This window comes from Azolla caroliniana, unplaced genomic scaffold, assembly GCF_043228905.1.
Source record: "Azolla caroliniana isolate FFs.n. ecotype wild unplaced genomic scaffold, voAzoCaro1.0.p SCAF_21, whole genome shotgun sequence".
Taxonomy (NCBI): Eukaryota; Viridiplantae; Streptophyta; class Polypodiopsida; order Salviniales; family Salviniaceae; genus Azolla; species Azolla caroliniana.
The window spans coordinates 5,783,485-5,809,493 of record NW_028230456.1 but is presented as its reverse complement, the minus strand read 5'-3'; the positions used below and the strand labels follow the sequence as shown (position 1 = coordinate 5,809,493).

Below are 26,009 nucleotides of genomic sequence, written 5' to 3'. Positions count from 1 at the left end.
GTTCCATCGTTGCCCTTGGATGGTCAGCGTGCAAAAATGTGCCCTACCAGGTATAAGCGATGTAGGGGATGAACAAGGCCGTCAGTGCGGAAGAGATCACACAATATGAAACTGTGAGGAAGAAATACTTGTGTATGAGAAAGGCAAGAACAAAGATGCACATAGAGAGAGAGAGAGAGAGAGAGAACGAGAGGCACAAAGAATATATCTATATTCATAAAAGGGCAACTACTACAACAATGAACAACCAAAAAAAAACTTTACAAAAGGTTACAAAGTCACTTTATATAGTGACTCACTTAGGGCAACTGCCCTTTATGTTATTTACAGAAATAGCCCGAACTTGGGCTCTCTAAGAGGATAGTGTGAATACGTCCATTATACATTTGTATTCGACACTCCCCCGTAATGGGCGTATACATGGGTTATCTAAAAAAAAATACGGGTATAGGCATAGGTTCTTGGACAGGTTGGTTTTGTTCGAATCGGCATGATCCGTAGACAGAAGACCAAACTAGTCGGGTCGGAAAAGCTGAAGCCGATCGTCAGTGAACCGATGTCTGTTGTCCGAAACCGTCCTGCACTATGTCCGACTTCAACCGGACCGATATGTTGTTACGCCCATATGTTGCCGAAGAGACTGGAACCGGTCTGCCGAAAGACACTTGGTCATTCCATCTACGACATTATCGGTTGTGGATATCTTCTCTAAACCGATTTTCCCGGAAATGACGTAGTCCCGAACAAAGTGATATCGAACTTCGATATGCTTGGAGGCGTTGTGATGAACCGGATTTTTCGACAAAGCAACGACACTCTGACTGTCGCTGTAGACAACTGGAGCCGAGTCGGAGTCGACTTGCCGAAACGTGTGCGCCAGCCGACCGAGCCATAAAGCTTCTTTCGCTACGTCGTAGGCAGCTACATATTTTGCTTCGGTCGTTGAGGTGGTTGTGCACTCCTGAAGTTTCGACTTCCACAAGATTGCTCCATTGCCGAATTTAAAGCAATATCCGGTTGTTGACTTGCGACTGTCCACACAACCGGCGAAGTCCGAGTCGGTGTAACCGACTACGCTTGAAGTTGAGTTCGGACCGAAAAGGATGTCGTGGTCTTTTGTGCCAGCTAAATATCTGAACACATGCTTGACTGCGTTCCAGTGTGATCGGCTGAGATTGTGCATAAATCTGCTGATGACTCCTACGGCGTGAGAGATATCAGGTTGTGTCGCGACCATCGCGTACATTAGAGAGCCTACTGCCAGTGCATACGGTACCGACTTCATATCTTCCCCCTCCGGACCGGATGTCGGGCAGTCTCGCTGAGAAAGCCGAAGATGATTGGGGAGCGGGGTCGAAGCAGACTTGGCCGATTGCATGTTGAAGCGTTCCAAGACACGTCCGATGTAGTCGGTTTGAGACAGAAAAAGTTGTCTTTTGGCGCGATTCCGACTAACCTTCCTTCCGAGTATGTGTCTTGCTGGACTGAGGTCCTTCATGGCAAACTTCAATCGCAGTTTCCGAACGAGTTCGGTGAGCTCTCCGGTATGCCGACCGGAGAGTAGCATGTCGTCCACGTAGATGATGAGGAAGACGAGAGAACCGTCTTGAGCGGTTTTGGTGAAGAGGCAGTGGTCCTCATCGCTTTTGGAGAAGCCGACCGACTAGATGAAATCGTCGAACTTCTTGTACCACTGTCGGGGTGCCTGTTTCAGGCCGTAAAGACTCTTCCTGAGTCGGCAAAGTAGATGTTCCTGACCGGTGGCCACAAAGCCTTTCGGTTGCTCCATGTAGATTTCCTCCTTTAGATCACCGTGGAGGAATGCCATTTTCACATCTAGCTGAATTAGCTCCAAATTGTTGGCAGCCACAACACCGAGCATGAAACGAAGGGTTGTCATTTTCACCACTAGCGAAAAGATGTCGTCGAAGTCGACGCCATATTCCTGTCGAAATCCCTTTGCAACTAATTTGGCCTTGTACTTTGGGGTGGTCGAGTCAGACGTCTCCTTTAGTCTATAGACCCACTTGCAAGGAAGAGCACGTCGATTCTTCGATAAGTCGACCAGATCCCAAGTCTTGTTGGCGCGGATGGAGTGCATTTCCGACTCCATTGCCAGATGCCAGGTGGCTGAATCGGCAGTTGCCGATGCTTCTTCGTAGGACGTCAGTTCGCCGGCATCGGTGAAGAAAATTACGGGAGAGTACCTCTCCGGAGGTTGCGACAATCTCTCGGATCTTCGAGGTATGACTGGACTGGTCGCACCGGGTGTCGATGTCGGATGGTCGGAAGCCGAGCAATTCAGTTGTGCCGAATCTGTGGATTCGGTGCGAGAGAAGTCGGTTACCCGTGAAACCGATCTCACGTTGTGTGATGGGCCGTCATGAAGGGTTGGCACTTCGGAAAATATTACCCTTCGGACTTCAATAGGCCTTTCGGCCATTTTGTGCATAGTCGACTCGTTGAACATGACGTCCGAACGTCGGACGATTTGCCTATGCTCGGGGTCCCAGAGTCGGTATCCGATCTCGTTGTCGTGTCCATACCCGAGGAAAACACATTTCCTTGATCTTGGTTCGAGTTTTCGGCGGTCGTCTTTCGGTATGAGGGCGTATGCCTCGCAACCGAAAATCCTCAGCTTATCATAATTCGGCTTTCTCTCGATCCATATTTCCTGAGGTATCTTAAGTCCTAGAGGTCTACTTGGCGACATATTGATTATGTGTACTGCCGTGAGTAGAGCCTCTGCCCATAAGCCATCCGACAGTCCGGAGTGTTGGAGCATGGATACAACGTGTTCTTGAATTGTCCGATTCATGCGTTCTGCAATTCCGTTCTGCTCCGGACTATATGGTGTCGTATATTCACGTCTAATGCCGCGTTCTCGGCAAAATTTGACGAACTCATCAGATTTGAAGTTTGAACTCACCTCCATTGTCGGTTCGGAGGCACTTCAATTTCCGACCGGTCTGGTTTTTGATCATTGCGAGCCAATCTGAGAAGATCGAGAACACCCGATCTTTGGTTCTGATGGGGTAAGCCCACACCTTCCGAGTCGAGTCGTCAATGAAACTGACGAAGTACGAGGCACCACCGAGTGACTAATGTGGCATCGGGCCACATACGTCCGAGTGGACCAAATCAAACGGGCTCAACTCTCTTGGTTCTGATATCGGGTGTGATGCAGCTACCTGTTTGCCGTACTGGCAATGCTCGCAAAACTGATGGTCTGAGAAGGAGAGTTTCGGGATGTATCCGGCTCTGGATAGGTGCGTGATGCCGGCCTTGCTGAGGTGTCTAAGTCGTCCATGCCATAAGGATGACACAGGGATATCTACCAGAAATAAGTCACCCTCTCTAAGTGTGACATACAAAGGGTACAATGAGTGTACCTTTGGTCCTCTAGCAAGCAGGAGGTTCCCTCTGTGGAGTGTCCACCCTCCTGATGAGAAACCAGCACGGATGCCAACTTCATCAAGTTGTCCAACTGAGATCAAGGGCCGTGAGAGCTCAGGAACGTGTCGGACGTTGTGTAGTACGAGTGTAGAGCCACCCGAAAGGTTGAGCTCTACGGTGCCGATTTCGATGATAGCACAGTGCTGTGAATTTCCGACCCGAACTGAGTCGGAGTGCCGGTCCGAATATTGCCGAAACTGTGATCGGTGAGGTGTCACGTGATACGACGCGCCCGAGTCCAGAAGCCATGTGCTCGATTCCTCAATCGTAAGCAGAACTTCTGATTCGACTGGATTCTCTATGGACAATATGTTCGGGTCGGTCGTCAATATCTCGGCTGAAGAGCCGATGTAGTTGACTTCCTCATGCCGGTTACTCCTCTGATCAGCTCTCTGAGCTTTGTCTGTCCTTGACTTGAGTACCCGACAATCGGCCTTGATATGTCCCGGTTTCTTGCAGTAGTTGCAGATTCGGGTTTCCCGGGACTTGCTGCGGCTTCGCTGATTTGTTGGCGATCGGGAAGAGCTTCTTCCCTGGTTGTTCGATCGGTCGGTCGAACCTTGTACTACATAGGCTTCTTCTGCCGAGTCTTTGGTGAAAAACTTTCTCTGAGCTGCTTCAGTCAGGATTGCACTTGTGACTTCGGAGTACTTGATGGTAGTCGTAGAAGCGTTGCACACAGTTGTAACGAAGGTTTCCCAAGAGGAGGGGAGATTGCTCATGAGTATCATTGCTCTGAGTTCATCCTCGATTGTCGTCCCCTGTGACGAGATTTGGGAGCTCAAACTTTCGTACTCGTTAAGGTGTGCCTGAACCGAATTAGAGTCTTTCATTCGCAAGTTGTAGAGGCACCGGATCAAATACATCTTTGTTGAGGCGACCTTCTTTTCGTAGGTTTCCGACAACTTCTTCCAAAGTTCGAAGGTTGTCGTGCACGATTGCACTGTGAAGTACATTGACTCCGACAAGTGCATCCGAATCGTGGCGCGGACGATTCTGTCCAGCTTCTGCCACTCATTTGCCTTGTATATTTCTGGAGCAGTTTCATTCTCAATCGGATTGATCTGACCCTTGACTATAAGATAGTCCTGCATTTGCTCCTTCCAAAAATTGAAGTTCGAACCGTCGAACCTCCTTAGACTCATTTCCGATGAGCAGGATGTTGATGCCATCAGATTCGGTTTCGGTTGACAAAGCTGGGTTCGGAGTTGACTACGAACTTTGTTGGAGTGCAACCGATCGGTTCACCCGATATCGTTCTAGTCGGATTTGAACCCGAGTCGGTTCGGTTTTGGATATATGTATTGTTGAACTTGCTCGAATTGACTCTGGTAACTTGAGGGACATAACCGACTGGTCTCCCTGAATGTTGCTGAGTCGGAGTGAGCCCGGTTCGCTTCCGGATATATATGCCAAATACCGATTGTCTGGACCGATTTTGCTTCGGGTGGCTGCAGTGACGAGAGAGACGGATCCAATTGATCCTCCCGAATGTCGAACAGCCGGATGAAGCACGAATTGGGGTTGTTGTCTTGAGACCGATCTGCACCGAGTGGTTACAATGGGCGGCGAGCAGCGTTCGGTGACTTGTTCGGATGCCGTTTAACCGAGTGGAGCACGATCGTGTCAATGTTGCACAAGGGGATTTCACCTCGAGCGGTTACGATCACGAGGAACAGAGTACAGCCGGCTGGCTTACTCCAAGCGAAGATGATCTAACGCGATGAGATGCAAGCCTCGTTTTTCTTCTTCTTCTCTCTTCTCTGTTTCTTCAAATACAAAATAGAAAGAAAAAAAAAACAGAATGTTGTGATCCAAAGATTCGAATGGCGGCCGACAGCGGGATGAAGGACATCCAAGCTCTGATACCAAATGTAGGGGATGAACAAGGCCGTCTGTGCGGAAGAGATCACACAGTATGAAACTGTGAGGAAGAAATACCTGTGTATGAGAAAGGCAAGAACAAAGACGCACATAGAGAGAGAGAGAGAGAACGAGATGCACAAAGAATATATCTATATTCATAAAAGGGCAACAACTACAACAATGAACAACCAAAAAAAAACTTTACAAAAGGTTACAAAGTCACTTTATATAGTGACTCACTTAGGGCAACTGCCCTTTATGTTATTTACAGAAATAGCCTGAACTTGGGCTCTCTAAGAGGATAGTGTGAATACGTCCATTATACATTTGTATTCGACAAGTGATTCTTGGTGTATTAAGCCTTGGGCTAGATGTTCCCGAATCAAAGTGCAAATACCACCATGATTTCCATCCTCCCCAATTGTTGGCTCCCAAATCGTTCGCCATGATCCTGGTAGAAGGTCTCCGACTTCCTGTAATTGTGTGCTATCGAGGTGGTGTTCCTGCAACATGATGATGTCAGCACCACTCCCTAGTAAATGTTCTTCAAGATCCCTTCTTAGTTTCCATCTATTTTGTTGGTCTAGTCTACTTCTGAGTCCTTGCACATTCCATGTTATAATCTTCATACTCATGGAATGGGGTGGGAGGTTGCCAGTTGTGCCTGGTGCTTTGTACAACAGGTCGTGAGTGGGGAGCACTCACCATTTAGACATCCAGACATTTCCAAGGATGGAATAGTGGTCCACATCCATGAGTGGAGTTTGTGGGCTATCTTGTGGGCTTCAATCGCCCCTTCATGCTTCTCATAGAAATAGACAAAGCTTGGAGTTAGTTGGGTGTTTATGATAGTCCGCAGGTGGATGTGGCAAAGATGGGGGTCCTCTTCATCCATGGTGCACCAGAATTTAGTGTTATGCCAATGTTGCTTTAGTTCATTCATGAGCTCTTCATCTCTTATTTGTGCTACAAAGCACGCTGCTTGGCTACATAACATATCTTTAATCTTGGATTTCGACCAATCTTCCTGAGTCGAAAGCAAGAGTGGAAAGGAGATTGAGGTCGTCGGAACTCCGCTATTGATTTTAATGTTTTAAGTTTTAAGTTTTAAGTTAAAACTTAATTTTTTACTAAACTTCTTTTTCGATACAATAACCTTTTTATTTTTATTTTTCCAAAAAAAAACTCCTTCCATTAGTTATAAAATTTTACAGATGAGATTAGTATATACAAATCCCTGTAGGGACACGATAGGTCCATCTTATGTGGATGCCCACCGACTCAATAAAGGGGGAGGACGACCATTGTTGGATGAAGGTTAGTCGTTGTCTTTCAACTACATCAGAGTCACCCTTGAGGCCATCATATTGGCTCTTTAGAGTGGTTATCACGTCACTCCATATCTCTTGCATTAACACTATTGGCTACACGGTTTGGTTGGAAAAGACCCGTCTACACCGTTGTTTCCATAGAATCCAAAGAGTTATTGGGCTGACCAATTCCAACACAACTTGATATTTGGCATTGATAGGAGTTGAGTGGACATTATCAATGGTGGAGAAAAAAACCTTTTATGCTTTTATAACCAAAGTCATCCCCTCTTCCTGATGTTGATGCGCATATTTGTTAATTGGGGCCTGCCATGATAGCCAATATACATTCCCCTACTTGATTGAGCCTTGCACCTGGCATAATTGCAATAAGCGGCCAACCCCCCCGCCATATTCGATGGGACTCTGGGCAGTCCCATAGAGTGTGTCGTATTGATTCTACTACAGTTGGACACGCTACACAATTAGGAGAGTTGAGGTTCCCACGTTGCAATGCACCAACCGGTAGTGACTTATGTATTAATAGCCATTGGAAAGTGGTGATTCGCCTCGCGTGTTGTTGTTTCCAGAGTTTTTGCCAAAACTTGGTGATAATTGTGTTAGGAACATGATATGTTTTCTAAACCTTTGCAGCTGTCGGATCTCAGACAAATTGAGCAAATATAATATGGTGACCCAGTCTAGTTGTGAATTGAAAGAAAGGGATAGGTTTGCTTCTTTGCCCCGCGTAAGGATCACACCATGTCCATTGCAATGGGTCCCAACTGACCTTACGTAGCCATGTGTTTTCATGAGTACATATGTGCCAATCTAGTTGTACTTTGATCGGATCAAGATCTACAATCCATTTATGCCTAGTATATGTTAGTACTCGAATTGCCTTACGTTTTGTTGATGCCTCGTTGTCCTGCAGTTCAAAGCCTTCAATCCTGTCTGGTGTGTCCCTACCTCTTGGGAGCAAATAGCCCTCCTCCGTGTAGCATGTCCATTTCTCCGTTGTCGTCCTTTGATGAGCGACTTCCCTAAAATAACCATTTTATTTCCAAAAAAATAGCTTCTTTTTTTCAAAAAAATAACCTTGTCTTCATACTTAATAGTGAAAACATTAACATGATATTTATTTTATGTATTTCATTATCTTTGTCAGGTAGTTATGTTTATTTGTGTTATAGTAATAACATCTATAACAATGTAGCATTATATATAGAGCTTTTCATTTTTAAAATTTGTATGTCAAATGACATGTTAGTTTTTGCAATATTATGTCATATGACATACATCTTTAAAAATGCCCGTCAAAAAACTTTGATACTAGCCCGTCAAATTTAGGCCCTAATCCTATGTACATTGAATTAAGTAATGGAAGTAGTAAATTTTTGGGGAAAAAATAAAAATAAATATTGACCACTTCTTATATCCTTCCGATCACAAAAAATCTAACATGTGAACTTATACCTAGCCTTAAACTCTTCAAATCACAACTCACTTGACTCCTTGTTACATAGTATTTAGACACAATAAATCCTAATTTGTATAAAAAATATACACACAAATGTCTCTCACCTTATGATGCATTTGAATGCATACATCATAAAAATTAGAATAGATGAACATTCAAATTTATGACCCTCTAAAAATATTGTGACTCTTTTTATGTTTAATTAAAGTTAAGTTTTCTCTAGATATCCTTATACTCGATGATGTGATCCTAGACAATGCTTGATGTTTTTTAGTACTAAAAGTTGAGATGTGATGTAAACACTCTTTTCAAATCAGGTTGGAAGATTCATAAGACATTGGGGAGGAGGAGGGGTCATAAGGGACCCCATTCAACTAGAAGTCATTCAAGCTATGACTCCAAGGGTCATTGTGTTCAAACTACCATATGTAATACATACATATGGTGCAAGAGTGCAACATAATCTTGTCTAACTTGGTATCCTCTCTTTGGTATGACATCCAATCAATCCATTTTTTTGGAAAATGATATATCATTAGGAGAGCCATCTTCAACCTCATTGAGATACCTTGTCTACAATATCTAGGTTCGTTCACAAATATGCATGTGTAGAAGAATCTCTATAACTCCCCATGACCATGTATAAAGTGGTATGGAATGCCCTTAGAGGTGGGGCCCATTGGAAAAAGTCCACAAGGATAAAGACAACTATATAAATCAAAGAGGAGGAAAATTGCATTGATATGCCTCGTAATAGTGGGTTTATCTAATGTTCTATGAGAGCACGTAAGGGATGATGCAGAGAACAAAGTTCAAATTGACAAGTTGTTTCGATGGTTAAAGGAAACATTTCAAAGTGTTAGTCAAGGCCAGAGACAATGACTTCTTCCTTCGTCTACTTAGGAGTGGGTTGATCCATGGTCATTCATCATAGTCATGGTTGAAACACGATGGTGTAGTAAATGATGTCGCCACAATAACATTGGGTGCATTTAGTGAATACCATTATGGGTGATTGGAAAAGGGAAGGGGGGGGGGGGGGGGGGGGCAAGGAAGACATGTAAGAGTACACTCAAAGGTAGGCTTTCATGCTCATAAGGTGGTGGGGTTTCAAAAGATGCTACAACTACATGCATATCGTCGGGCAGGGGCGGGAGGTAACATTGCACGAGGGATAGAAGAACAACACACACATACGTACATACAAGCATTGCATATATACATGCATGCATACAGGCGTACATACATTACATACATACATACATACAAGCAATGCATACATACATACAAGCATTGTATACATACATACATACAAACATACAAGCATTGTATACATACATACATACAAACATACAAGCATTGCATATATACATGCATGGATACAGACATACATACAAGCATTGTATACATACATACAAGCATTACATACATACATACATACATACAAACATACAAGCATTGCATATATACATGCATGGATACAGACATACATACAAGCATTGTATACATACATACATACGTATATACATACACATACATACAAGCATTGCATACATACATACATACATACATACATACATACATACATGTAGGAGGCAAAGCAAGCTGAGAGGATGAGGATGAGTTTTCAAGAGATATTTTCACAGAGAGAGAGAGAGACAGATGGATTACACAAAAGACAGAGAGATATACATATGTGTTGTGTATATATAAAAAGATAGAGAAACAGAGGAGCAGGGGAGAGTGGAGACTGATGTAGAAGAAGAAGAAGAAGAAGAAGAAGAGCAGGCTGTGGGTATCAGAAACACAGCAAAGAAAGAAACGTATTCTTCATCTTTCTCTCGCCCACGCTCAGATCTGCGGAGCTTCCTCAATTTCTATCATATCATGTAAGTTCTCTTTCTCCCCCTTTCGTCCATGTAAGTCTTCCCTTCCCTTCCTCTCTCTCTCTCTCTCTCTCTCTCTCTGCGCTTCGAACGTTTCTTTCTTTCTTCCCCTCCTCCCATTGCCTTTTGGCCTAAAATTTGACTCTTTACAGATCGCATATTAAGTACCTTCCTGACGTAGTAAAGGATCTGTAGGTTGTAATTTGCCTTCAGAAAAACAACCAATAGGTAGCACTATATTTGGCATTTCTTCTTCATGCAGGTAACGAAGCTCAAGACTTGGAGGTCTGTTGCTTATTTGACTTCCACTTTCATCTGCTTCTTCCTTGTTTTCCCTTCAATGGTATATATTTATGCTAAATCTCAGCGCATTATCGCATCTTGTGGTTCTATTTGGACTCATTAACAACCGTTTCCTCCCACAGAGCTCCATCTTTGGATACAGTTTAGTTGAGCTCAATCTTATGGCTGAAAGATCTGTAGGTCTAGTTGAAGCGTTGTGTTTATGCTTCTTGTTGTTTCTATCTGAAATCGTTAATGTCTTCTTGTGGCTATATTTTGATTTGCCATTGAATATTGTCTAATTGAGCGTCTGTCTCACCACTGGAAGATCTATAGTTTCAGGTAAAACCTCTGCGTTTTAATTCCTTTTGAAAGTCAATGGGTGAAAGATCCGTCTTCTGTATATTTATATCTTGTTGTAAATTTTGGCTTCATATCCTTATGCCGCGTGCGTGTATCATCTATGATCCTCCTAGATTCCTAAATGTCTGTGCGTATATGTATATACATGTATATATATATATATATATTATGAACAGATCCATGGAATTCTATATTTGTATTTGTATATAGTAAAATAGACTGGGGAACTATGTCTGCTTTGTTCTTTATTTAACCGATGCATGATAAATAAAACAGAGGATGTGGAAAATGTCGTATAAAACATATGCTGAGGATAAGTCCTCAAAAAAATCATTCACTTTGTCTGAATTTCGAAACTAATAGTGGTAAAAAGATTGCAAAAATCGAAGTTTGAAGTAGAATGCTCTATCATGCCTTGCTATTTGCAAGCATACCTAATTCTATGCTCAGGCAATGCATCTTAGAATGGTGATAATATTTGGCTTTTCTTGCAGTGAATTTCGTCCACATAAAGCAGAGGGGACCTGTCGACCTGTTCAGACATTTATCTACATTGATTGCTGTCAGGTTAAGCAATGTGCCTCCTTGATGATGAAAGATTTGTGGAATCATAGTGATTGGAGCACGTGTTCTTTGGGTCACACAAGCATCTTTACAGAGCGATTCGTGTGCATGGGGTCTGATTCTCAGCAAATGCATTTCTTTTAATGTTCTTGATGCTGTAATGCATGAATGATCTAGATTCTATGCACATGTTTCCATATATTAGGTTCATATTTCATGAATGTGTTGGTCTGATCCGAGGAACCCTGAAATACACCAGAGTTGTACTTTTTCTCTGAATGCCCCATAATTTTCATTGTTTCATCGTATTGACCTTGGTTAAAGCCTCTCGACAGCAATCAATAGCTTTTTTGTAAATAAAGATGGTCCCATTCTGCATGTTCAGTGAGTATAACAATGCGGTAGAAAGAAAACCCATTTGTTTTTTAAACTGTGAGGGTTCGAGCCCCTCTATTTCCGATTGGACAATATAAAGAAAAAACCTGATCTTCAATAGATCAGATAGGTTTTTAGATCGATGTACCTCTATTAGGAGGTAGCTATACTGCTCATGTCATCCACTCATAACTCGATTGATTATGGAAAATTCTGTATTTCCAAACTGAGGGTGCTTCAACTCTGTTTCTGTCTATTTGGGTTAGAAATCATAAATGAACCATTCAGCAAGCCAAAAAGAATAAATGGTCCATTTGAATTAAAGCCACATGAAATTCTGTATTTCCAAACTGAGGGTGCTTCAACTCTGTTTCTGTCTATTTGGGTTAGAAATCATAAATGAACCATTCAGCAAGCCAAAAAGAATAAATGGTCCATTTGAATTAAAGCCACATGAAAACTTTGGGGCATCTAAGGAAATAATGAGAAACTCTGGGACATTTTGTAGTTTTCCCCTTTAGTAATCCTGACATCCTTAGCCAAATTCTGTCTGCACTGATTGAGATATTGCTTGAATGTTTTAAAATTGAGTGTTTTTGCTCACGTGTTGGGCCTTACCACAGAACAGTGGCTGTCTTGGAGGATGTGCAAAAACTACATCTGATGCAGCTGTAGAAAGGTCTTCGAGAAGACACGAAAGATCTTCAAGGAGACACGAGAGATCTTCAAGGAGACACGAGAGATCTTCAAGAAGGCATATTTCAAGAAGAGAATCCCGTGGCTATAGTCTTTCACGTAGAGAGTGGTGGGTTACAAGTTCTGATGAGATGGACAACAATTTTACCAACTCGAGATCATCACAACGAAGCAATTCTTCTGTTAGTGGCATTGGTACTACTCAGGATGGCAGAAATTCGAATAATAATACTGCCAATGGCACCACATTTGTTAATCACGGTAAAATTCAATCATCAGCTGTGGATTCTATACCAATGCTTGGGTTAAGAAGGTTTTTTTTGGGTATTTGCATCTTCATGCTTTTCCAAATGTGGCAATGGGAATATTCCATTTTTTAATGTTATGTTAAAGGGTTTTAGGTTTAATAAGATTTGCATGTGAATTTGGTTTCTGTCTTGTTTTGTATTAGTATTTATGCATAAATGTGTATGTCGGTTTCTGTACGTAAATATATGTACTTACTTATTTATCTTTCCATTCGTCTGATTCAGCATGTGAACATGTGCAATCCAAGGTGTTTCCTCAATTCCGGAATGTTTTATTTGGCATAATTGTATTTCCATACTAAGAGCATTTCATTTTTGAAATCACCTTAGTCATTTCTCATTATCTCATGTTAGCCTCATTAATTTATGCCCTGTTTAAACAGTCATATTTCTTCCTATTTTGAAACTTCTGCCCCCACAATTGTTGGCAACTGTGTTTATAATTCGTTTGGAGCATGTTTGTTTGTAAGGTTATCTATACAAGAGTATAAATAAATAAAGACAACATTGGCTGCAAATTCATGGTAAGGAGCAATTTTGTAATATATATCTTTCTCTTTCAAGAATGAGGATAGTTTAGGCTTAACCCATTTGGTGATACTAACGTCATTATAACATGAGAACGTCATTTTATTTTTAACATGGTAACTGCATGATGTGAATATACACTATGGTGTCATCAGTGATGGGTTGCAGAGAATATAAAAAAGGTGCCAGCTTAGGCTGACATGCATATTTGGACATAACCATTAAGGAGAGTTGTATCACCACTTGAAGAGAACAAACATGTATGAAAGAAGCTTTTCAAAAGAACCCTAAGAACTTAGAAGGGGCTGTAACACAACTAGGAAAAATCACAAACTATAAAATTATTAAATAAGCTCATTATCCTCCAATGGTTCTTTGATAAATTCATTTTTATACATTATTGTTTTTTATGTTATTGTACGGATTGCTTGAATAATGCTAATTGCTTTATATATTACGTTTTATATCACATATTACACTGTCTTATCTGAAGTTCTGTGGGTCTTCTTCATTTATTTGTACAAGTTTGCTTTCATCACTTAAAATGTTTATTTGGTCATCAAAGTCTATCCGAGACAAATTTGTTTCAAGAGCCTTTGCTGGATTTTTGTTAACCTTTACTGCATATATGTTAATTTGTATGTTGTGGGTTCTTTACAGCTCTCATACTTTGGCAAGATAGGAGGAGAGAATGGGTTGGAAACAGACCAGAACCTCGGCATCGAGAACCACGTGAGCCAGTGCTAAGGTACGTTTTCTTCATTTATCCGTTTTGTTTCTTTTTCCATTCAGTACACCTTAGGTACCCATAGCTGAAATAATAGAATGGCATTGCAGCTGGGCAACTACATATGATGATCTGCTTGCAACTAGCAGACAGTTTCCCAGGCCAATACCTTTGACGGTAAATTTTAGACTATTATTTTTTGGTTTATGGCAACTGTTTGTGTTTGGACTGCCTGTAGAACATACATTTTTTTGTAACAATGTGTATTTGAAAGTTAGGACTGTTTGGAGAACATAAGATTTATGGGTTTGTAGGGATGAACTGGTTTTCATCACTTTACATTGTGCTTCTGGACAGTTTGGAAAATATAGGATTTCTTGGTTTGCCATAACAAACTGCTTCACTGCATTCAATGTTACAGGAAATGGTTGATTTTCTGGTAGATGTTTGGGAGCAGGAGGGCCTTTATGATAATTTTTGATACCAAGTTCAGCTGAGCATGAATTACCTCGGTGTATGGAATTCCCTTCAATTTCTGGAAAAATCCATTAAAAAATTCAATGTGCAACTCTGGTTGTGAGATACACAAGGGATCCAATCGCTCTTATGTGCTTGAAATATGTGAAATTACTCAAACCATCCGAGGGAACTATGTCATTGTATTGTGTTAGCTTCAGGTTTTCTCCATTAATCTCACACCCTTTGATTGAGGGTGTCTGAAAATCTTTACTGATGATTTGTGTTGCATGAGTACTTCTAAACCTACAAGAAAGATGAGTAAAAACATTTTTGTGAAGCTGTTTTTTCGTAGAAATGTCAGTATTTACACACTAGACATGTTTGTGAAGCGATTTACCATATAGATTGAGATGACAGTATTCCATTGTTATCGAGTTGAGTGAGGAGTGTCATCATGACAACCTTGAATGTTTTGAGGATATGGTTGAACAGTAGTTATCATAGTTTCTTTGTTATTATATTTCTTTACTAAGAGCTTAATTAACCCATAAACAAACTTAGTATGAATACAGAATAAATCTGAGCATAGCTTCAACATAATAGGTTTACATAAACTTTTACTTTTATCTGCATATGATCCAGAATTCATTACATTAAGGGGTTTATAGTGTGTTTATAACATGAAAATTCTTTCAATTTTGCATGCCAATTGACATCATATGATGTTCAGATGCTTTCCCATAGCAAATGCTCAAAATAGCATTGGTTAAGCTAGTAATGATGTTTGAGACTAAGTGTTTACAGTTAGACATCTTTTGTAATGAGATTGAGACTTTTAGTTTATTTATGGTGACATCTCTACTGAAGTGCATCACAATGTGAAAAATATTAACATTCAATAGTGAATATAAATGTTCAGTACCATATGACCAAAAGGGGAGAGAAAATCAATAATTCAAAGGTCACTGCAACCTGTACAATTAATATAAAAAACACCAGTAAAATTATAAATATTTTGATTATTTTCTCTTGTACAGCAACTGATGTTATACTAATATTGGGTGGGGTTGCATAGAAAAGTGATAGGCTAAGGACTCCAGAACACCTATATCTTGTTTCATATACTCAAAGGACTCTCTGCTAATTTTGAAATTTCGCAGATGCAATGTGACTAAAAGATAAAACATGATCAAATATTGAAGAAAGAGGTCTTATGTTAGGAGTTCAAATAAATCGAAATTTGTTTAAGATCTTATGTTGGAGATGAATGTTCTGCAAAAGTAGGATAAATAAATAGATATCTTGTTAACATTCACAGGAGACTGACTGCTATCTATGTGATGTGCCTAGCCAATCTCATCTTCTAGCATGTTTGAATAGAGAAGCTTTAAAAACCTTCACGGGCGTCTTTTACATAAACTAGAAAAGATTTCATGCAATATATTTTTACCTGCAACAAATCTAAGTTCCTTTCATGTGAAATAACTTCCTAAACATTCATATATAAGGTGGCCTAGCACTGCATTGATTTTAGGAGCACCAAAGAAATCTGGCATAGGAACCTAACTAAAACTATCACAACAAAATTGCCATCAGCTAGAAGGGCTTAATAATCAACCAAAACACTGTCATTGGGCTACTATAAATCGACTTCAATCACATCAACTAAGGAACAAAAGAATTATTTTCTTTTTGTACATGGAGATAAACTTGGGGTTTGATGAGGATAGATCCATCAACTTTAAAGCCATGGAAAACAGTGAATTGGACCAAGGGTAGGAAAAACCCATTTGAAACATAGTTCATTGCATCCATTGTTAGTTCATCAAACTCCGAATCTGGATCAGGATGAAGGATTTCAACTTGATGAATGCGCATAGTGGTAGCAATTACGCTTTGTAGCTCCCAAACATGTTTAGAAGTACTAATGAATTGGATCTTGAGAGGTTCGGACCATTTCTCCTCCTCCCATCCTGCAAATATTTCTAATGCTTTCCTCCCCTTCTTGCAAAACCTTTCAAACTGGAATTCTTCATTCTCCTTTCTTGACATTTTTGAATCTGAGCTGCTAACTATTACTCTTTGTGTCCAAGCAGGAATATTTGAAGCCTTGAATAATATCATGGAAATGCAATGTTCCAAGCCATGTTTTGTATGCGAAAATCTCTCAAAAACAGGACTACCCAGATATGGTTTCATTATCCAAACCCTATCTTCCCTATTTTGAAAGTCCATAACTTCTGAGTCTTTCTCTAGGAACAATAAACTTGTTAACATCCTAATTCCTTCTCTAGCCATCTCAGTGGATCTTTTAAGAGAACACAAACTTCCAGTAGATGGTGATAACATCACACAACTTTGGTTTTGATGATGACTGAAACGACTTCTTAACCCTATCTTATCAGAATCATTGTTTTCTACGAGATTCTTCTGGATACTATCAACCATTTCATGCAATCCTTCAAAGGCTATCTCAACTTGCTTTGTTACAACATCGATTGCATAAAGAAGACGACCAAATTCATTTCCCATATTCAAATCAAAATTCTCAAGGTCTTGATTGATCTTGTTAGTTTCATCTGAACTGCTTGAGTTTCTACATCTTAGACTTGGATTTGCCAGCACTAATTTCATCGTCTTGCCATATACATCCTGTGATTCCTCTGGCTGGATAAGATGTTCTGTCTTTGTCTCCTCTGATCTATCTACTTGAGTGTTCGTTGATGTTCGAAAGCTTGTTTTCTTGGAATAATGTCTTGTATGATTTAATGGATATGATTCATAGCTAGGATGAATGCACTTTTCTTTGAACTCATCATTTATGCTTTCCATTGCTCTCAACATTTTGCTCGTCTTTGTGTTTCCATTGGGTTCAGCATCTGGTACAGTATGACACAGCATGTTTGCACTCTCATTTCTGATACATTTACTCATTCAAAAGCATATAATCAATGCTATGTCTTCATTCCCAAAGAATGAATTTCCACATGATTTTGATCACTCACAAGCATGAGTGCAGATGTAATCACAAATTTTCCCACAATATCTACACATTCAAAGTATGCATCTATATCGTGTTTTTTATTCTGAGAGAGAAATTTTCACCAGAATTAAAGATTTAAATTGTGCATCTACACCATGTTTCCGCTCTTCAAGAAAATCATGGATTTTTTTCCATCAAATCTGATCATTCTAAGCAAGGCCAAGGGTGCATTTATGGCGTGTTTTCATTCTGAGAGAGTGGACTTTTGAACCAAATTTGATCAATCCAAAGACCATGCACTTATACCAATGTTTCCACTCTCAGGGAGAACACAAGTTTCCTTTTTCCATCAAATTTGATCACTCAAAGTATGGTCAACAGTGTCAGAAATATAAGAGAAAAATGTCTGTAAATCGTACAAATAGAATAAACAGTAAGTATCACAGGGATGACCACGAACGCCTGAAAGTTTAATTTAAAGATTAATCCTTCGATGTTAAACCCAAAAGAAAATAAATAAATCCAAAAGCTCAAGACCATCTCTTCTTTCTGCCACACCCTAACCACTAATGAAAAACCACATATCACAGAGAAAACCTCAAATGCTGTTCTCAGTTTTTTTCTTTTTTTCTTTTAGAGTCTGGAAAAAAGAAGAAGAAACTTACCTTGCAGAGGAGAGGAATGAGGTTCTGCTATGCTTCATTTTCTTCCATTCCATTCCATTTCTTTCCCAGAACCCCAAATGAAGCATTACCTTCAGTTCTGTTCTTTACACACCTCTCCTCTCCTCTTCTTTTCCTTAATATCCTTCCTCTTCATCATCATGCAGACCTCCAACCTGTCTATATCTTTATGCTATTATTGCATCTCCCCTGTCTATTCTTATACATATATACATATATATATATATATACATAATACATATATATGTATACATATACATATGTATGTATATGTATATATGTATACATATATATGTATGTATGTATGTATGTTATATTGACTTCTCTTTTTCATATGTATACATTATATGTATGTGTACATACATATCTCATTACACACACTCTGTTTTATTTTTTTGTTCTTTTACTCTCTCCCTCATGTGTTCAAATTTCAATCCCAACTCTCCCCCCTTCCTCTCTTAACCATATTAATATATATATATATATATGTACATATGTATGTATTTTCTTCCCGAAAGCACTCTCGGCTTTTGCACATGTAACGTCTCTCTCGTTTCTCTCTTTGCAATATGACCATGACTTGCCCTGCCTTACACGCGATGTCTTGCTTTTCGCGTTCTTAATCCTATATTATATATGACCAACCAATCTCTTACCACCACCTCCCGCCCTAAACACGTTGCGGCCTCCTGTTTAAATAATATGATCACGACTTGTAGCTTGTAATGTCTCGTTTTTCATCTTCTTAACCCTACATGAGTGTCTTCTTAACCCTATAAGAGTGCCAATGTCTTGTTACCGCCACCTTTCACTGAGGCGCTGCATTTTACAGTAGCAAGAGTGTGTCATAACTTGGAAGCTTTTTGCGAAGCGAAGAAAGTGATAAGAAGTGTCGTATGTTTACAACGTCTATAAGAGGTAGTACAATGGAACACAATTGCAATATCTTGAAAATTTCCATTTAGCAAAGAAAGTGATAGTAAAATGTAGGAGGGAAGCGATGTTGTTTGCTTTTCATTTTTCCTTTATTTGAGATGTTTTTGCAATGTCAAGAATGAGTGGCTAAAGCTAAGGATGGTAGGTACTTTCTCGTCAATTAGAATTCAAAATAGTGTATTCACAAACATTTGTGAAATCCCCTTTACAACCGAACGCGATTGTTATTTTTACTTAAATTAGTATAGATATTAAATTAACACAACGATACCCAAAAAACCTTCCTAACCGTACTATAATAATGAGGATTTTTATTATAAGGTAAACCCCTCTAAGGTGTTGTATAAGACTACAAAAGGCATAAATGTAGCTTGAAGAGCTCAACTACGAGAACTGGCAACTTAAGTTTCCTAGCAATCTACATACTTCTTGTGGTACTCCATGGACAACATGAAACGAGAACCAATCTCACATACTCCAATTGTACCACAAACCCTAATACCAAAGGTAGCCAAACATGACTTTATACAATGCAAAGGTCATAGTTTTGACTCCCTAAGCAAAAACCTAGTGAAAGGGGAACAATAACACATGTTTTATTGTTATTAAAGGTCGTTGCCATAATTTTAAATGTTCTACCTTTATGTTTTTCTTTTCTTTTCATAATATTATGATATATGTGGGTTGTTTTTTATAATCTTACGATGCATTTGCTTTTTGTAAAAGGGCAATGGTATTATTTCCTCAACATTATCAATGTCAATTTTGTAAAACCAATTTTAGGGGTACACCACTAGTAAACATTTTCTTAAACTAAACTAGCAAACATGAATAGACTTTATCATGAAAACTAGTAAACCCATTGCTCAAGACTTATTTTGTCATTATACTTGCATATTTTATGTTTACAAGTTCAAGAAGGCAACCTAATAAAGCCACAAGCAATAGTCTATGAAGGCGTCTAAAGTTTCTTAAACGATGTATAAAGGCGACATTGTCACATTGTACTCTATGATGTGATGTCTTTTTTTTCCAAAAAAAGATACTACATTAGTATTAGAAAACTCCATAAGACGAAACATACAAGATATACCACAGATCCCCTATATTTTTCTAAATTCTAACTATCAACTTAAATAAATACTTTGGTGTTGAGTAAAACCACTCCACCTTATCAAAAAACGGGTAATTTCAGTAATTTGGATAGAGATTGTGCATAATCTCATAGGGTTGTTGAATATGATGTGATGTCTTTATTTTTCATTCTTTTTCTTAATCATGTAGCATTGTTTCTAATATGGATTTCCTTAGATATCAATGTTAAATAAACCAATGTATGTGTTTAAACACATTGAGCATCATGCACTTATGAACTCTTGTCAATTTCTCTTAGTTTTTTACTTTTCTTATGAGATTTGGTTCAAACCATTCATGATACAAATGCGTCCATGAAAACAAATAGAGTGTTAGTTGATCAACGATAGTAATTATATGCGTGGGAATGAGCTTATGAGGTTTTATGTTCAGGTTTTCTAAAACACTTGGGAGAAGTAGGTTTATACACAGTATCAAGCATATGCAACATTTTTTCGAAGTCTATGCAGATCACATTTCAAAAACCATGGAAATGCATAGACAAAACAAATTATCAAATTTCAGATCACGGCTTGAGAACATGGTTTCCCACCACAATTGTATTTTCAAGAATATTGTTGTATCACCAAGCCTTGCAACCATTGTTGGTATTGTCCATAGAAGGGACCAACTTTTGATGACATACAAATATAAATAACTATGTTGAAAGGTATATAATGAATCAAAATAATATCACCACATTTTGAAGTTGTTGTGTTCCACGGGGACAATATGCATTCATAATCCATTCAATTACAGATTGAATAATCTCAATATACTCTCAATGGAATGCTTAATAAAATCTTTACCGACACTATGACAATGCAGTCATGAACACATTGAAATGTAATAGACGTGAATATTCTTCAAGGATGGCATGCAAATGATTCTTATGCGCCCCAAGTAATGTCTATGATATCATTTGTTATGAGCAAGATGCAGATGAATGCCAATGGTAATGGAGATCTCCCTTAAAACCTAATTCAGCATAGAAATTTACTTGGTTGTCTACTACTGGAAACCCTAAACCCATGCATGCTCACCTTCATAGGATTCCACCATTCTAATAAAGTTTAGTGCATAATAAGACGGCAAGTTCCTTTCAAAAATTCTCAATCTTCCTTACTTCACCAATCACCAGAAGGTGTTCAATGAGATCAATCAAAACCTTGTGATTTGAACCTCACCAGCAACCCTACAAATTTTATTTTGGGCGCACCTTTTCTTTGAAAACATTCACTGTGTTCAGAAGTAACACTCTTCCCTCCTGAGAGAATAGTTATATGGTACAAAAATCAGTTGCAAAAAGCAAACAACTCCTCATTTGTGTGCTTGTCCATAGTAAAAACCACTCTAGAAAACAAGTGAATAACCTTGCTCAGCCACATTTACATATTATGTAATGAACTCGTAAAAAACTCTATCTCTCCAGTATGAAAAAAATACTGCATGCTTAAACAATCTGGAGATTCAATCTTCATCATCTGATTCATCATGATCTTCTTGTTCGCGAGTCAAGACGATTTTCTCAAGAAATGCTTTTCTGACTCTATCAGCAACATCTTCTTTGCTTGTCTCTGCATCTTCACCACTACCCACAAGCACTGGACCGTATTGACATAAGGTGAAAGCAACGTCTGTATTAACACAGAAAAAGGTGATGGATCATAAGTTTAAAAAAGGGCAGCTTGCATAACCAGCAAACCTCTGTTAGACTACAAATATTAAGGTTCTGTACATATATAGCAACACTTTAAATATTAGGCAAAGCTGATGTAAGATTGCCAGATACTGAATAGGTTTAATGCCAGTTGAAGTTTTGAGTTTATCTTATCACAAGATCAACTTTATGTCGAAGATAATTTCAGAAATTAATGCGGCATCACAGACATCCAAAGGATGCATCAAAAAATGTTCAAGAACAGCTGCAACAAACCTACAGAGCTCATACCCAATAACCCTTATGGCTAAAAGAAAGCATTTCCCATGACTTTGCTGAAAAGTTTGAATGACATATAACCAGTCTGATACTCAAGAAAGTAAAAATTCTGTCATTTTTATTTGGAAGATCGAACATAAAAATGATTAGGAAGACCTGTACACTCAAACTCAGCAACAGTCAAATAAAGCATTTTCCATGAATTTCTAAAGTTTGAATGCAAAATATAATCAGTCTAATATGCATAATAGACGTATCATAAATCCTGGCAGTTGTATTTCAAAGATTAACCATGTAAAACATGAACTTAATAGGTGAAATCATGTTAAATACCTTCAGGTGTGCATCGACGACCTCCAAAATTATGCAGACCTACTAATGTTGCCTTAACATTCGTCTGATTGTAGATTAGAACTGTAGGCACGTTCCGATCAGGATAATTGGGAATACACTCTGTGGAGATAATCTTTACGAATTTGGTTCCTGTGTACTTTCTTGCTAGTTCTTCAAAGCATAAACCCAACAACTCACAATCTGGAATCCTGGAATGATTCCAAACTCAATTCACATAAACAATCAACCATAGAAACAATATATATAAACCAAGAAGTTTGAAGGGAGCAAGCATATACCCATTTTTGAATAGATGTACAACCACCCAAACATCTGGTGAAGCATTGGATACTTCACGTATGAAATCTGCACCCACAATGTGAAGCACCGATCCGAAACGTGGTTTGCTGTTAAGGTTTTTCAGCTCTGCTAGTCGTTTTTTCCTGACAATTAGACAATGGCAAACTAATTTTTTTCTGTCCATCATTATTAAGTTAAGATCCAACAAATTTCAAATTCATGTGTTATCCATTAAGATTTGAGCAAACATCAGAGGCTTGATATTGAGGTGTGGTGTAGATCCATGAGAATTGTACAGTAAAGAGAACCATTGGGTCATGAGGCCCTGTTTGAGGTATTTATGTATTTGTGATTAGTGGGGCCAAATTTCAATCCATAATAATTTGAAGTCATAAGAAATCACAATAGAATCATATTTCTCTAGGCCAGAGCACAATTTTGTTCAAAACTTTGAATCATTCATAAAGTTTTAGAATCCATACTAGGTTTTCTGTTAATGAAAGCATCAAATTCAAACTCCAACTTTTGGGCAACAGCTTGTCGCAATTGTGAAAACCACTTGCAGTTCAATTTTTTCTCTACATCTATGATGAGGTTCAAAACGCAAATAATGGTGTCCCATGTGTTTACAAAATCCTACAGGTATATGACTAGCCCGTTTTGATTGGCCAACGAAGTTGCCATTCTTGGTCTTACATCATCCACATGACACATATTGCAAATTCAACCACATTAATGTCTATCTGTTTCTTCTTTTTGCAAATGTGAACTTGCATCCGAAAATTCTGCATGATTGATGCTTAATCTTCTCTTTTTTTTGAGAGGTGGCTAATCAACGATGTTTTTCTTTCTTCTTTGCCAGTCATCTACAGAGCTCAACGAGACAGATGCTTAGAATGCATTATGATTGTATATTTTTTATTCTACTGGGATTTAATGGGATCATGATTTGTATCTTTTTATTCAGCTATGCAACCATCAGCATGGTTCCTAGTAGTAGTCATCATGACTCACCACCACCTTTGTAACATTGACTTCTTTTATGAATCACTCTTAGCATTTATATGATACGTAATTTGACATATAATTCATCAATTGATGCTCTGTATTTGTCTTTATGCTTAATTTGAAATCATGGCTAGATTCTGAATCGTGATGCAGTCATGTATGAGATTTTATCTGCAATTATCATGGTAAAATATCCATAAAGAAATAGAGAATCACGACTGAACCCCATGTTCTGCACTTGCTTTTCTGCATGAACACCAAGTTCTACACATCTATACATCCAAATGAAAGCAGTACACCAACCAAACCAGCATTTAATGTAATTTCTACTTGCAAAGTTTGAATTTTGATGAAGTTAAGAGGCTTTATATAATACAATGTTCGAACTACTGAAGTATATCTCCTAATAAATGAATTCCAGCATTTAATGTAATTTCTACTTGCAAAGTTTGAATTTTGATGAAGTTAAGAGGCTTTATATAATACAATGTTCGAACTACTGAAGTATATCTCCTAATAAATGAATTCCAGCATTTAATGTAATTTCTACTTGCAAAGTTTGAATTTTGATGAAGTTAAGAGGCTTTATATAATACAATGTTCGAACTACTGAAGTATATCTCCTAATAAATGAATTCCACAACATCAAATAAAGGTTAATAAACATTTGCTAAATTAGTTTTGTCTAAACACCAGGACAATGTACCCTCTCCAGTCACCATTTGAATATCCATTGGTAATGATTTGTGAATTTGTCTGTTCTCTGCCATGTGATGGTTTCTATGATTGATTGAATTTCTCCATCTCTCTTCCATTTTCTCAAACCCATTAATAAGTGTTTTCTTCAAAATTTGCTTCTTCCCTGTAATAACCTCAAGATTATCTTGTTGTTTAGGTTTCAGCTCTCATAGTGTTGATGAGATATCATATAATATCATGATTGCAACAATTTTGTGTCTTGAAAAACACTATGGTTTCTCTTCGAAGACATTAGTGCAACTTTTTCTTTCTCTCGTTCTATTCTTCACTAATTTCTCTCCTCTATCTAATTAATCCTCGAGATCTCTATCTTTGGAGAGAGAGAGAGAGAGAGAGAGATCCAACCTGTATTCTTCGAGGAATCGATCATCATCGAGAGTGGCATCATCCTCGAGGTCGAGTAATTCTTCTTCGGTTTTCTCATCGATCCAATCTTCGTCTTTGTGAGCATTTTCGGCGGAGGGAGGGGTCCAAGCAGGAGGTTTGAAGGGCTTTTCCTTGGCAGGGAAGTTGCCAAGCTTCCTTTGTATGTCATCCCATTCTGTGGTGGTGCCCTCCACGTCTTTATACACGAAATGGTCACCCATTCTCTCTCTCTCTCTCTGGTTCTAACAGTCTTCTGCTTGTCTGCTGCTTCTGATACTGCTCCTCTCTCGCGGTAGATTAGATCTGAACCCTTCTCTTGTAAAATCCTTCTTTCTTTCTTTCTTTCTTCTGCAGGGAGGATTATCCGGTAGCCTGAATAAATCTCTGAATATCAAAGCTTGCTTTTTGTTGGGTTTATTTGAAGAAAGCAAAAGCAAAATGTGTGTTTTTTGGAAGAAAAAGAAAAAGAAAAGCAAAAGGTGTGGCAAAATGTCTTGTTCTCGTGGGTAGAATATATATACATAATACATATATGTATGTATGTATGTATATATATATACATATGTTCTTGTTCTCATGGGTAGGATATATATACATATATGTATGTATGTATGTATATATATATATATGTTCTTGTTCTCATGGGTAGAATATATATACATATATGTATGTATGTATGTATGTATGTATGTATATGTATATGTATGTATGTATATATGTACATATATGTATGTATGTATATGTGTACATATATGCATGTATATATATATACATATGTTCTTGTTCTCATGGGTAGAATATATATACATACATATATGTATGTATGTATATATATATATATATATATATATATATGTTCTTGTTCTCATGGGTAGAATATATATACATATATGTATGTATGTATGTATGTATGTATGTATGTATGTATGTATGTATGTATGTATATGTATATGTATGTATGTATATATGTACATATATGTATGTATGTATATGTGTACATATATGTATGTATGTATGTATGTGTGTATATGTGTACATATATGCATGTATATATGTGTGTATGTATGTATGTATATGTGTACATATATGCATGTATGTATGTATGTATGTATGTGATGTACATACACACATATGTGTACAAATATATCAATCTTTTCGGTAAAGTATTTTTTTTGTTCTTGTGGGTTTGCAAACATACAAACCATTGATTCCTCGATATGTCCATGTACATAATGTCAGTCTTGTATGCTTTTTTATGTTAAGTTTCG

General features: G+C 38.3%; 3 protein-coding genes across 4 annotated transcripts; 1 reads left to right on the top strand and 2 right to left on the bottom strand.

Moving 5' to 3' along the window:
- Positions 1-9,895: 9,895 nt before the first annotated feature.
- On the top strand, positions 9,896-14,637 carry LOC147850502 (uncharacterized). The gene is made up of 6 exons (XM_087336435.1): positions 9,896-10,001; positions 11,138-11,320; positions 12,211-12,539; positions 13,775-13,862; positions 13,952-14,018; positions 14,263-14,637. Exons 2-6 carry the CDS (start codon positions 11,232-11,234, stop codon positions 14,320-14,322), a joined length of 633 nt encoding a protein of 210 aa, XP_087192561.1. The 5' UTR covers positions 9,896-10,001; positions 11,138-11,231; the 3' UTR covers positions 14,323-14,637.
- A 1,240-nt stretch (positions 14,638-15,877) lies between these two features.
- Positions 15,878-18,135, bottom strand: LOC147850501 (uncharacterized). 2 transcript variants are annotated; one of them, XM_087336837.1, is made up of 2 exons: positions 17,949-18,135; positions 15,878-17,346 (listed from the first exon to the last, which is right to left on the bottom strand). In XM_087336837.1, the coding sequence occupies exon 2, from the start codon at positions 17,232-17,234 to the stop codon at positions 15,966-15,968; it is 1,269 nt and encodes a 422-aa protein (XP_087192963.1). In that variant the 5' UTR covers positions 17,235-17,346; positions 17,949-18,135; the 3' UTR covers positions 15,878-15,965. The 2 variants fall into 2 exon arrangements, with proteins under 2 accessions (XP_087192963.1, XP_087192964.1); XM_087336838.1 differs by having other exon boundaries at positions 15,878-17,179.
- A 3,053-nt stretch (positions 18,136-21,188) lies between these two features.
- Positions 21,189-25,003, bottom strand: LOC147850500 (Thioredoxin superfamily protein). Its single transcript, XM_087336816.1, has 4 exons — positions 24,721-25,003; positions 22,608-22,751; positions 22,309-22,517; positions 21,189-21,673 (listed from the first exon to the last, which is right to left on the bottom strand). Exons 1-4 carry the CDS (start codon positions 24,960-24,962, stop codon positions 21,507-21,509), a joined length of 762 nt encoding a protein of 253 aa, XP_087192942.1. The 5' UTR covers positions 24,963-25,003; the 3' UTR covers positions 21,189-21,506.
- Positions 25,004-26,009: the final 1,006 nt, after the last annotated feature.

Coding starts and splice junctions, on each gene's coding strand:
- LOC147850502 (XM_087336435.1), top strand. CDS start 11,232: ATGATGAAAGATTTGTGGAATCATAGTGATTGGAGCACGTGTTCTTTG. Junction 11,321..12,210: donor GAGCGATTCGTGTGCATGGG/GTCTGATTCTCA, acceptor ACCACAGAACAG/TGGCTGTCTTGGAGGATGTG. Junction 13,863..13,951: donor CCACGTGAGCCAGTGCTAAG/GTACGTTTTCTT, acceptor ATGGCATTGCAG/CTGGGCAACTACATATGATG.
- LOC147850501 (XM_087336837.1), bottom strand. CDS start 17,234: ATGAGTAAATGTATCAGAAATGAGAGTGCAAACATGCTGTGTCATACT.
- LOC147850500 (XM_087336816.1), bottom strand. CDS start 24,962: ATGGGTGACCATTTCGTGTATAAAGACGTGGAGGGCACCACCACAGAA. Junction 22,752..24,720: donor CGATTCCTCGAAGAATACAG/GTTGGATCTCTC, acceptor TCTAATTGTCAG/GAAAAAACGACTAGCAGAGC. Junction 21,674..22,308: donor TCGTCGATGCACACCTGAAG/GTATTTAACATG, acceptor GTGTTAATACAG/ACGTTGCTTTCACCTTATGT.